This window comes from Sitophilus oryzae, unplaced genomic scaffold, assembly GCF_002938485.1.
Source record: "Sitophilus oryzae breed Bouriz unplaced genomic scaffold, Soryzae_2.0 scaffold_1443_pilon_pilon, whole genome shotgun sequence".
Classification (NCBI taxonomy): domain Eukaryota; kingdom Metazoa; phylum Arthropoda; class Insecta; order Coleoptera; family Curculionidae; genus Sitophilus; species Sitophilus oryzae.
The window spans coordinates 13,812-27,576 of NW_022146108.1; the positions used below are offsets into that span (position 1 = coordinate 13,812).

The 13,765-nt window shown below is 33.9% G+C and overlaps 1 protein-coding gene across 1 annotated transcript in view; it reads left to right on the top strand.

Moving 5' to 3' along the window:
* Positions 1-13,232: 13,232 nt before the first annotated feature.
* Positions 13,233-13,765, top strand: part of LOC115877326 (nose resistant to fluoxetine protein 6-like) — a 17,680-nt gene continuing 17,147 nt past the window's right edge. Inside the window, exon 1 of the mRNA XM_030893471.1 lies at positions 13,233-13,342. Coding sequence (XP_030749331.1) covers positions 13,233-13,342 — 110 coding nt within the window. The remainder of the gene's footprint in view (positions 13,343-13,765) is intronic.

Here is a 13,765-nt window from a genome sequence, read left to right on the forward strand (position 1 = left end):
TTGTTGTACTTCGTTCAGTTACGTGTGCTATAAAATGTTGCACAGAAGCTTTTTGGGTGACGTAAGTGATCATACTAAGGAGCGATTTTCGGCCAAGGAGTGGAAATTTGCCCTTTTAGGAGGGGGTGAGATGAGGGTGAGATGGGTGGGATGGGGGTAAGGATGACGTTGGAATGTGTATAAAATTGGCGCCAGGGGGCGCATATAGCCATATACTAAAATCCTGTTAATATCCCTCTCGAAAACTGCGACTTTATTTGAGTTTGATGTCATTACTAAAATTTTATTTGCAAATATTATTCTAATCTTAATTTGAGAAACCGCGTTTCTTCTTCTGTAATTTTGGGTTACGATTTTTAAAATTTTAACCCCCTCCATACCCCCTTACCATCCCCCATCCCCACCAAAACTAATGGCCAGATTCTCGGGTGCCACGATATTTTTGTGCCAAATTTGGGACAAAATCGGTTCGGCGGTTTTGAGTTATCGATGTTACAGACGGACAGACGGACAGACAGGTGAACAGACAGACAGACACCATGAAAATATATTTTGTATTTAGGTCGTTTATCAACCAAATAACTCATTTTGAGTGGAAATTAAAAATACTTTTTCTGCCGATCTTAATGGCCTACCATACCTATTGGTATGGTCGGCTAAAATGAAATATTAACGTTAAACATCATTTTTAATGGAACACCTTGTATATAATATACAACAAAATATTTTGAGAATACCTTTATAAACTATGCATGATTCGCATCTTTTTTTGTTTATACCTTCGCCAATAACAACGATATTTGACCTCCTAGCTCACGCTAATGGGTTACCCTGATAAACTAATTTAGCCTAATTATCTTCAAAACCTGTGCCAAATGATGCGTCCTACGTTGGTTCCAACGTTGAAACCATTCCAACGTTGGAGACATCGTGTACGACCGGCTTAATACGATAGGAAAAAATCGGCGTCAAAGACAGCTGGGAAATGATAATCGATGATAATTTTGGCGAGGTTAAGCATTTACTTAGCTTAGTTTTTAATAGTGCTTACTGCCTTAAGTTCGCTTTAAGATGGTTATAATTTATTTTTATATCGAGTGAAAATGATTTTTATGGTGGGTCGAGAACAAATATATTTTTGGTGATGTCTAAGGGCCGTTCTATTCTTTTCAGTCATTCTATAGTAGTCAATTTTTAGTAAACGATTTCTAGAGGTTGACCTCATAAAATTATTATCGATTTTCATCCTACGGATGTCTTTAACGTCGATCATTCGAATAATATAAAATATATTGCATTCTTTACCTAGATCATGAAATCTCTCTTTTCTAATATCTAATTGTTCTCGTTTAAATGTCGGTAAATTATAATTGATACTATTCAAGGTCAGGAATAAGCAGAAACTTAATATTAAATCATTCTTTACGTCCCAGAAACAACTTGAAAGTAGATTTTTTCAATTATTTCGTGAGGGCTGGCAGTAAACTGCCCCCACCTTCACACTTGCATAATATAAAACTACTTATCATAGAAAATAATACTTTTAAGATATAAATACAAGAGAGGAATAGATTGATCGTCAAAAATGTTACTTCTTGTATATCTCTTGATTTCTATTGCTGTATCAACAGCAATAACATCATTTGATAAAGTTTTAAATGTCATTAACAGGACAACTTTTTGGAAATGTATGTGCCCACATATAATTCTAGGAATGGACAGTGCAGAAACCATAGTTTGTATTATGTGGAGGAACTAAGAAAACTTGCTATTTGGGCTACTGAAAGTAAGTTTAATATTAGAATATTTATGTACTTAGAAATAGTACTTTCTAAATATGATTTTAGTGTTCGATGCTTCTGGAAAAATGCCTAGCGGTGTTCTATACGGCTCTTCGCATAATTTAGGAAATTATGATGAGTGTCTCGCTATTAGAGTTCTGTATAATGAGCATGAGAAATTTTCTGGCCAATATTGCTTAGCAAAACTAACTATCACACCGCTAATAATATAAAACATAAAACATTTTTTTTTTTTTTTTTTTTTTTTTTTTTTTCATTTTTCAATCAATCTTTATGGGAGAAAATGACGGTAAGTTTTTAAATAATTATACTTTTATACATAATTCAGATTTTTTTTCGAGATTTAAGTATTCTATAACATAGATGAAAGATATGGTTTTTAAGTAGTTTAAAATTCAAGAAAAAATATTTTTTTGGAAATAGATTTGTGTGTCTGGAAACGGGCTATCGTTTTTTAATTTTTCTATAATTAGTGTTAACATTAACAAGTTTAATGTCAATATTTAGTAAATGACATTTAGAGATTGCCAAAATTATCATCAATAATTTTCATTTCTCAACCGTCTTTGACGCTGTTTTTGTTCGATCATGCGAAAATCAATATTTTTTTATTTTTTATTATCTTTTTATTTGGTTCTTTATAATGCTATTTTGTTTTTTATACAGTCTGTATATGTCTTTATATGAGTCTTAAATATAAATGTAAATATTTTTGGGGGTAGTATATTTCGACTCCAAAAACACGGTTATGAGGTTTTTTCGAGAGAAAAAATTCAAAATTTTGAATTTTTTGAAAAAACATTTAGTTAAAAAACATAATTTCTTGATTATATGGCAACATTATTAAATTCAAAGCAAGAAAGAAAACCCAGAAAACATCCAGGGGTTCTCAAAATTTAAGCAAACATTTTTTAAAAGCGAAATTATTGAATTAAAATAACGGTAAAAAAAATATGTTTCTTTTATCGAGATCTACCAGTCCTGAAAATATTTGTACTTATTTAAGACTCACCCTGTATGTTTTTTAGTAAGAAATCAGAAAGCTTAATTTAAATTTGTATAGTTTTCATCTAATCCAACATTAAAATTTTGGCCATTTTTTGGATAATAATATATATAAATACCTCAAACATGCATATATACAGGGTGAGTCTTAAATAAGTGCAAATATTTTAGGGGTAGTATATTTAGATCCCAGAAACACGCCTATGACGTATTTTCACGAAATTTTTATTCTGAAAGTTTGTATTTTTTGAATTTTTTTTGAAATTCTTTTAGTTTTTAGTTAAAAAAACATAATTTCTTGATAATATGACAACATATGTAGTAGATCAAATCACAATAAGAAAATCCTGAAAAGATCCATTGTTACTCAAAATTTAAACAAAAAAATATGTATTTTTTTTAAATTTCAAAGTAAAATACTCGTTTATTTTAGACATTTACTATAAATTAGCATAACATTTGTCAAAAATTAACACTAATTATATTCTATTTACAAAAAATTGATTTTCTCGAATTTTAAACTACATTATTTAAAAAACATTTTTTCTCATTATAATCAATCAAATATAACAACTCATTTATTACTTTGAACAAGAAATATTGATCTATTTCAACACTTTTTTTTATTCAAATCACATGTTTCACTTTTGTAGTATAAAAATATACATACAAGATGCAATAATCTTGAGCAATGTTGAATTGAAATTGCTATATCATGTGCAGCTTAATTAGTTTCATGCGCATTTGTATAAATACACCTACTTACTGGATATTAAAGGGCATGTAATAATTTATGTTGTACTAATAACCTAATAGCCACACATAAATTCTATTAGCGAATCAGATTCCCCCCTTAAAACGACCAATAAATTAATAAGTGCTACTACACCGCCTGTCTCTCCGAGTTCAAGTGACAGAAGAAAAAAGTTTATTTATTAGAAGTCTGAATATTAAGACAGTATAATTTCATCACTTCCTGGTGTAATTCATCAAAGCTGTTTAGATCGTAGATTTGTAGATTATATAAAAAGGGAGAAGTAAATCACCGCGGACTTTCCCAAGCAGCGTTTGGACGTCGGGACAACGTTGTGTCACGCGACCAAACGTCGGGGCGCAACGTCGGCTCAACCTCGTGCCAACCCTAGTCTGCACTAGTTTGGAGAATAATTTTTGGGTCAAAAAGACGTTAGATACCGACGTTGGCTAGCAGCCTAATTTAGTACAAACTGCAACGTTGTTTAAAGTCCTAATTCACAGAAATACAAAACTATAATAATATGGCGTCTAAGTCGCGTTTTATAATTTAGAGTTTATAATTATAGTAAAAATATTATTTTTATGATTTAGTTAGAGACATATGCCAGATGGCAGTAAAGGAAAACAAAACAAAAGTATTTAAGTGTGGAGGATGTTTGAAGATCATAATTATTGAAACACTTTAACCGACTCTGTAACTCGTTACCCAAGGCAAAAAAGTTAAACGCAAACAACTTTATTGATAAATGTATTGTTTCTACTTTGAAAAATACTAATGGGCCTTAAAATTAAAGAAGTTTTAAAAAATTTATTGAATTTTTTTTTAGTAAAATGAGAATAATTTATTCGCAGTCGAAAAAAATGTTTCCGCGTGTTGTTTAGGGTTAAATATTTCAAGTTAATGTATTCAAAAAGCAGGAATTGCTATATTAGGAACGAAACATTTTCTTATTCAACAACATGGCGGCTTTCACTTTGTTGTTCTGGAGTAGATGGAGTAGTTCGAGTAGTCGCATACCTGGACTAATAAAGTCGCAGTTCAGCCTTAACTGGTAGTATAGTAGTCGCAAGATTGCCTAATTTATCCTAGAGTCTAGCTTGTGCCGCCCCCTATATTCTAAATAAACGAGGGAGTGGATAAAGTATCAGTAATTTGTCGATGTATATTTAAATTTAGTTTTATATGTACCTTTCTTACGTCCCATTTTAATTAAGTTTTTTTTTATAAAACACAGATAAAAACAAAAACAGCACTGAATTGTCTGCTGAACAGAACAATGAAGTGACAATTTAAGATTTAAGGTTATGGTTCAATACAGTTGCAAAAAGGTAGTGGCTCGACATCCTGCCAACGTAAGAATAAGGAAATTTAAACAACGTTGGAATTAGTAAAACAGACGACGTTTGCATAACGTTGGAATATGTCCTGAAAGTGACGTCGGAAAACTCTTTATTGCCCAACATTGTAACTACGTTGTCCGAATCATCTAAAGATCACTTAAGCAGTAAAGGTTACAAGATAACGTTTATTCGACGTCGCAGAAGCTTTTACTTTGTTATGGTACTAGTTCAACGTCGGCACAACGTTACAACAACGTTTACATTTATTTTAATACCCAAGGTACGGAGCTAACTATTTTTTGTAACTAATCCAACGTTGTGTTTAGTAAACATGTGGTCGCAAGTCGTGAAAATGCTACTTGGGTTGCCTTATAGATCTATTTTGTACCCCTTTCTTAAGTTAACTGATCATACAGTCTCAGGCCTTTAACAAAAGCCAGTATCTGAGCTGGGTAGTTCCCATCACCGATATCAGTCGTACCAAAATTCATGGCAGGAATGGTTGTCGTCTCAGCGCACTCAGTGATGAGGTATTCTGGTGTTTCCCCATTTTCCCACCGAATCTGCATTCGCTTTTGTTTCTTGGCTTCAATCTACTCGAGCGTTCATTGAAGAGATAGGGTCCTGTTAAAAGCCCGTGACAATTCAAAAATCCCACTCTTACTTAAATAAAGTAAAATCTTAGATTTTCGGTCGTTAGTCTTGAGAAATTTCTTCGATTGTCTTAGACCGTCGGATGATTTCCATTCCAGATTACCGATGGAGTCTTTCAGGTTCATGAGTTCTGCTTTAAGTTGGTTTCCACTTGGCCATCAGAATGGCTGTGGTTCAATTATTAGTGGAATACTTTCTAGCTAGATAGTTGGCTTTTTCATTACCTTCTATCCTTTGGTTCACTAAGCTTTCGTTGACCAACTTCGAATTGATGGTTACTGAGCTGATCACTCTTAACGTTATTTCTTGTTTCCGATAGTTCCCCATCTAAGATAAATTGTACGTATTTTTGATAGCGTAGATCTCTCTGCCTGAAGGATGCTGGGGTTTAGTTTGGTTTGGTTGGGGTTGATAGATGCCCATTGGTTCAGAGCGCGGTTCGGAGTGTCCAGTATTTGGCCCAAATACTCCTATTCCTGTTTCGGCTTTGGTTTTGAAAACATCAGTGTACCACATAATGCTATGGTCTTTTAGCTACTGAACAAACGTTTCTCTCGTTCAATTCTGTTTGTTACTCAATAATACAATAAGGTATTTCTCAAAGTTGTATATTCTTGGTATGTCATCTTCTGGGAGTTAGAGGAGTGGAATTTTTCTTTTGAAGGTGTTCCAAGTTTCTGACAATTCTACCAGTATTGTGTCCGACACTGACCATTCTAATCATTGGCACATCCACCAATAGCACTTTGCAATGGTGCTAGGTCTAGAATACCTCCATTGCTGCTATTGCTGCAGGTTTTCATCGCTTCTGTGATGAAAATGACGACATTTTTATATTTTTGCATGTAATATACATATTTATTAAATTATTATAATAGTTTAGATAAAATTAAGATCCTGTAATCCTTAAAAGAGATATTATTTATTAAAAAACATGAGTGATAAAACATGTTCTATTAATTACCTGTCGATTTGCGTAGTTTCAAAGGGTTAAACTTAAAGTTTAATGTAATATATAGAAATCGCAATAATATACCTATACGGGGTGCGTCTGAAAAGTGGCTCACCTCTAAGTATAACTTTTTATTTTTTTAGATAAAAAAACGAGATTTGGTACGTTAGTATATGACGTAAATTAGGATTGATTGACGTATTCAATTGTTTTCGGTTATTTCCTGTTTCACCAGAAATGACTACAACTTTTGTTTTTTAAATGGCACCCTTGGCATTTTTTTACTTTATTCGATAGAAAATGACACATTTTTTGATATTTTTGCATATTATATGGTTTATTTGAAATTGTAACATGCGGTTGATAACGACAATTTGAATCGAAATACTAAGTGTGGGGTACCAAATTATTCGTAAAAAATGCTTTTTCCAAATATGCTATCGACCCACCGTCGTTCTATTTGAGGAAATTGAGATATGATTAAAAATACTATTTGGGCTTGTTTTAGCCGGCCAGGACAAGACACTAAAAACATTAGACGGTCAAAAAGGCTCCTTGATTAAAAATTAGTGTTTGTAGCACAGCCATGGCACTCTAAATTGAAATTTAAAATACGATTTTTTCTAAGCAAAAATGTCAAAAGTTGACATATGATTTGTCATTCTATTCAGAGAGTTCTTTCGAAAAGAGTAAAAAATACCGAGGATGCCACATAAAAATCAAAAGTTATAGTTATTTCCAATCCTAATTTATTTCATATACTTACATGCCAAATCTTGTTTTTTTTACCTGAAAAAAATAAAAAAGTTATAGGGGTTAGTCACTTTTGAGACGCACCCGGTGTAATATTTCATTTAAAACAATCTAACTGGCATCTATTGTAGTTCCGGTATAGCCGGATATTCCTCCAGCCTAGAAATAGTTTAGGTAAATTTCTCCTAACCTAACCTAACCGTATTAATACTGTTCCAAATTCAGATGTTAAGACTTTTTATAAAACTGCATTATGCTGTTTCAGTGAAAGAATATCACGGAGGGACACCCTGTATGACTTTATTCTAATATGCATATTAAGTATTTGATATTATCAGCAATTATTGCCTCTGTATGGATATACAAATTGATTCGAGTTGACTAACTTCATATTATAATTTGTTGGAAATCCCAGAAAATCTCAGCCTCATTAACGATACAAATTTTATTTAGATCATCTGCCATTGGAGCATATATCATTCGAGTTATAATTATTCTATGATTTTTTTTTGTTCAATTACAATTCCATGGTAAATTCATAGTGGCTGTAAATTTACATATATAAAATTAATTGTTATTTTTTTCTATATACATGTTTAATATTGAATCATAAGTAAATTTTGCATTCTTATCACTATATTTTTACACGTGTCTTGTACTTCTACACCATCATCAAGTCGCAATATTTAAATTGTATTGACTTTTTAGCATCTCTCTTTCAAAATTAAAAATTAAATTTCCCATCTGTCAATTATACGAGGGAAAACAAAATATTGATATTTTGGTGAAAGTTTGAAACACCCTGTGGAATATGTTAACAGACGAAGAAATTTAAAAATCATTTTATTATCTAGATGCATCTCTTCTCGATAATTTGTTTTTGGGTTAATCTTAATAGCTTTATTTTTATTGGAGATATTCGCTTTTGAAGAAGACATAAACATTTTTACAGTAAAACCATGCGTTTGCTTTTGGTCCTAGTCAACAGATCTAGTAAGTCGTGATCTCGATTCAGGCCTTCTTGACATAAAATTTGCTTCGTTTAGGTTGTAGTATTTATTACTTACAGTATATTTTCTTCTTACAATCCGTTCACTTACATGTACGTTCCTTAGGCGCAATTCATTATAAACTTAAAAGCTGACAAACGGCGTTTTTTTGGCGATAAACTTACAATAAGTTGATCGTCTCCATTCGAAGTCTCATACGAAAGTTCCTGGACGTCTAGCATATATAGTATACTTGTCTCGAGGATGCGACTGCATTATACTTGGTGCACATCTAAATCTGTTAGCGACATAAATTTGATCTCTGTCATCATCAATTAAAGCAACTATTGCGGGTACAACTTTTAGACTTAATACTATCTCTGCTAGTACTGCTACTACTACTACTACTGCCATTACTCGCTAACGAGTATTTGACACGCATCAAAAGATGGTTACTCAGGGCCAAAGATAATTCTACTAACTATATTATTCTTTGGCAGGGCGTTTCCTGTCATGAGCTTTTCTGTGACTGAAAAGCCCGATACGTGATGTTATCTCTCTTCCGCACTCCGGACATTCAAAATCTCATTACTTTGTTGCCTCTCAACTTTTCGGTTGTCCCTATTAACTGAATTTACAACTCTCCTCCATTGCGCTCTATTGTGCGCTGTTTTCCCTCCACTGATGCTGCATACTTATCCCCTTTAAGTTTTCGTGAACAGCATCCTTGTATCTTTGAGTTGTCCACCCGGTTTCCTCTTACCCTCTACAAGTTCACCGTAAAGAAGAGATTTCGGTAGGCGGTTTTCTTGCATCCTGCATACGTGGCCAGCCCATCTTAAGCGAGATTTAGTAATCATGACTTCAGCACTCTCTCAGCTTGCTTTTTTAAGGACTGATACATTTGAGACATGGTGGTACCATTTGATTCTTAAAAGTTGTCTAAGGTATCTCTGTTGCAACTTGTTTAATGCGCTCGTGTGCCGGCGGTACGGCACCCAGGTTTCGCTTCCATATAACATGGTGGGGATTATTACTGCTCGATACACTGCAAGTTTTGTTTTTGTGCTCAAGTCATGATTGTAGAAAACCCTGTCTTTTAATTTCCAGAATGCTCTTGAGGCGCTGCTGATTCTGTGCTGAATTTCAGAGTCGATATTTGCCTTTTCCGAAATCAAGCTGCCGAGGTAATTAAATTCCGATACATATTCCAATAGTTCTCCGATTTTTATAGCACTGTTATGATTTCCCTGGGGAGTGCACATGATTTTTGTTTTATCGATGTTCAGTTTAAGGCCCAAAGTCTCGTATGCCCAGGTATATGTGTTCAGCATTTCCTGTAATTGCTGTAACGTATTTGCAACTAGAGCGCAGTCATCAGCGTATTGGAGTTCTGTGATGAATTTTATTCGTATTTTTGCCCTGAGTCTTTTTATGTTGAACAGACCTCCGTCATACCTGTATCTAACACCCATTCTTCTTTCCTGCAGTTTGCTATCAACTATAATAGAGAGCGCTGCCATGAATATGTTGAATAGGAGAGGAGCTAGGACACATCCCTGCCTAACTCCTGTATTTGTCAGGAAGGGATCGCTCAGTGATCCATGATGTGACACTCTCGACTTGTTGTTGTTATGGAGGCTTTTACACACACTAAGAAATTTGTTGGGCACTCGTCGAAGGCTTTCGTTAGGTCGATGAATGCAACATAAAGTTTACTCTGCTGTTCCTTTACTTTTTCCTGGAGTTGGCGGACGGAGAATATGGAATCAACGGTACCGCGGTTAGTGCGAAAGCCCGTTTGCGATTCTGGGAGGATTTTTTCTATATGTGGGTGAAGGCGGTTTGACATAATTTTTGCGAGAACTTTACCTCCGATAACCAGTAGTGAAATTCCTCGGTAGTTTCCGCAATCTGATGCACTTCCTTTGTTCTTAAATATATTTACTATATTCGCGTTGCGAAAGTCCTGAGATACCTCTCCGCTTTCCCATATGACATCGAAGAGAGCCTTAAGATGACCAATAAGTTCTTTGCTTGCACACTTATAGATTTCCGCTGGAATCGCGTCACAGCCAGCCGATTTGTAGTTTTTAAGTTGTTTTATGGAGGCCTTTATTTCCTGTTCCGACATCTCTGCTAGAGTAACTGCCCAACAGACAGATATTATTATTTTTTTAATAACAGAGACATACACAAATCATAAACACTATTTCTTAGGTTTCTTGATTGGGACCAAAAGCATATACTAATTTCCGCTAAAAGGTATTCTGACTGGAAGAAAATAAACCTGAATTGGTCTGGATTTTCTATTTTGATTGGTATTATTAATTTCTTTTGTAACAATTTTATTTTATACCACATTTTATCTTATTTATAAATATCTCTCTGGGAGGGGTAATTACCCCCATTACCCCTCCCGTATATGCGACCCTGTAATAAAATACATCAAAATTTTAAGATGCCTGTTTTTCGTGCCGGTGAGTAGTGAGGCTGATGAGTGCCGGTGAGTAGATGCGTAGAGAGGCTTTATTCCAATTTCAGTATGGAGGAATATGAATTTTATACTCGTATCAAAACTTAAAGGCAAACATTTTAAACTGCCTCTACACTATTCGCGAAATAACCCGAAGTAGGTCAAGGTCGAATACCGAATAAGAGAGATATTTCGTATTTCCTCCCCTAACTTTTCCTCATCTCATCTTATTTTCATTAGACGAAGAAAGACGCAATCACCCTCTTCACTATTATTCGACTCTGATCTACTTCGGCCTATTTCGCGAATAGTGTAGTGACCGCTTTAGAAGACTTACTAAACTAATTCTGTCATGTAATAAATACAAGAGACGAAAGAAAATATAAAATGTATTTTTTTATTTTTTTTCGCGAGAAAAATCTCATAGAAAAAACAAGTCAGTATTTTTTCTACAGCTGAATGGTAAAATTGTTATAATATAAACTTCTACGTAATCTAACATAACAATATCCAATTAACGTAAAAACTTCACTTATATCAGTTTCAATAAATGCGGTATTTTTATAAAAATGAAGACATTAGACAACATTGTTTTACTGCGTAATTTGTAGATACATGACCTAACATAATGAATGTAGCATATAATTAATATTATACAGGATGATCCAAATTTTATTCGGGAAACTCTAAAATTAATAAAAATAAATTTATTTATAATTAAGGAGTACTGCATTAAAATACTTAATCTCCTGATAGATATTAAAATTCAGTAAAAAATATAGTAGTACTCTATTTATAATAAAGCGTGAATAATTCTCATAATTAGGTAGATATAATATAGTATATATTATTATTGTTTACGTCCTGTATAAAGTTAATAAAGCATAAAGTGCAGAAAAAAGTTATTTGATTAAAAAACACAATAACAATCATTATTTTTTCTCTTAATCACAATAGTTTTATCTGAAATGATTAGATGCAGTAATTATATGAAACTAATGTTGATTTCGCAATTACTTTTATTATTAGAGTCTGTTATTAAATATTAGCGAATCATGTAATTATAATATTTCTTTAGATTTATTCGATGGATAAAATGAAGGGACCCAGGAACGAGTTGTATACTGCCCTCTGTTTGCCCTCTTCTTGTTCTTTCGAAGACCTTAAGGAAATCCTGGAAAAAAACAGTGCATCCATTAACGAATTGAACGACTTCCGTTTGGTTATCGATATCGACAAGTACGATTGTCAAATTTTCCAACCAACTGAACTGAGTATTGGCGATAACTGTTCTTAATGTGAGTTTTTATTTTAAATACCGGTGGCGGCTGCAGGTTTTTTGTGTTATGATGGGGACGGATGGGAATTTATTTTGGGGCGGGACAAATAAAATCATGTAAATATGCTTTTAGGACACCATTTTTAACCCAAAGCCTAATATTTAAATCAATTTATAGACTTTTAAGGGGGGCCCAACGGCCCCCTCTGTATCCTCCACTGTGTTATGATAAAAGATATTAAAGCACGGGTATATGAAATTAGCCTTATCACGAATTTGCCCATAAGGTTGCGTATCTTCATAATTCTTTCAATCAGCGAGGTATAATTGAATAAACCACTAATTTCGAGGTCCTGATCTTCACTTGTTGGATAGATTGGGATTCATATTGGGGATTGGGGAAATAAACACAACCGCAGAGTCTAGGGATATTTTAATTTTTGCCTATATTTTTATTTTTGTAGCTGCGAAAATCTATGAATTCTTTCAACCTTTATTGTTTACCTTTACTAAGTGCGTCTATTTTGCTTTTGTATTTTTGCAAACCAAATTGAAATGTATGGTACCTTTTGTACCTGTAACGAAGATAATCAACTCAGGAATTTTATTTTTGAAGATCAGTGTATTATTAACCATGCAGCGTAGGCATTTAACTCGAAAAGAAATGATTAGAGCGAGTTGGTCTTTTGGACGGTGGTATGAGACAAACTGATGTTGCGAGGGAAATGGGTACTTCACAAAGCATGATATTACGTTTTCGCTCACGATATGGAGAAGAGGGTGATGTGACGGAAAGACACAGGGGACGTGGGCGTATTACCAACCCAGTACAAGACCGAATTCTGCAACTTAATGCTCGGAGAAATCCCAATATTACGGCACCTGAGCAATGGAATAATGGTGCAACAAGTTCATGGCATTGTCATTTTGGATGATACTGTGCGTAGACTTTTACATGAGAATGGCCTTCGCAGTCGACGTCCTTTGATAGTTCAACCTTTTTCCTGGGGCAATCGAGATACTCGACGTCAGTGGACACAGGAACATTTAATTTGGCGAAATGAAAATTGGGCTTCAGTTCTTTTCACGGATGAGTTCTGGTTTGGCATACATCCTAATTCAAGAAGGGTTCGTGTCTGGAGAGAGCCTGGTAATTTGATTCGCCTTCAAAATGTTCAGGAGGTTCACTCTTACAGAGGAGGAACAATAATGGTCTGCAATAATAATGGACAATAATGGAATAAGCATCGGTGGCAGAACTGATCTCATTTTGTTGGAGAACTTTTTAACGGGTAGTTCATATGTTGATCAGATACTTGGACCTGTTGTCATTCCGTATGCGGCAGCTATGGGTCCCAATTTCCTATACATGAATGACAACGCCAGACCTCAAACAGATAGGATTGCACTGGACTTCTCGGCAGACAACAATATCGATGTTTTACCATGGCCACCGAGCGACAATATTTTTGTATAAAAATTATTTTATTTTATCCCACAAAATTCTAAAATTTTATAAAAAAAGTTTTTTTAGAAAAAACTGATTCTTCAAGTAATAGAGGCAATTTGAAAAAATATCCCTCTAGCTTTTTGCGGTTGTGTGTATTTTCACATAAGTGAAAATTAACTTTCAAATTATTAAATCATTTATTTAAATTTGGTCCATATAAATAAACGGTTTATGGTGTTACGTGTGTTATCATATAAACATTGTGTATCATGATATTGCTCAGTAATCAATAAGCCTAAAAAATGGCA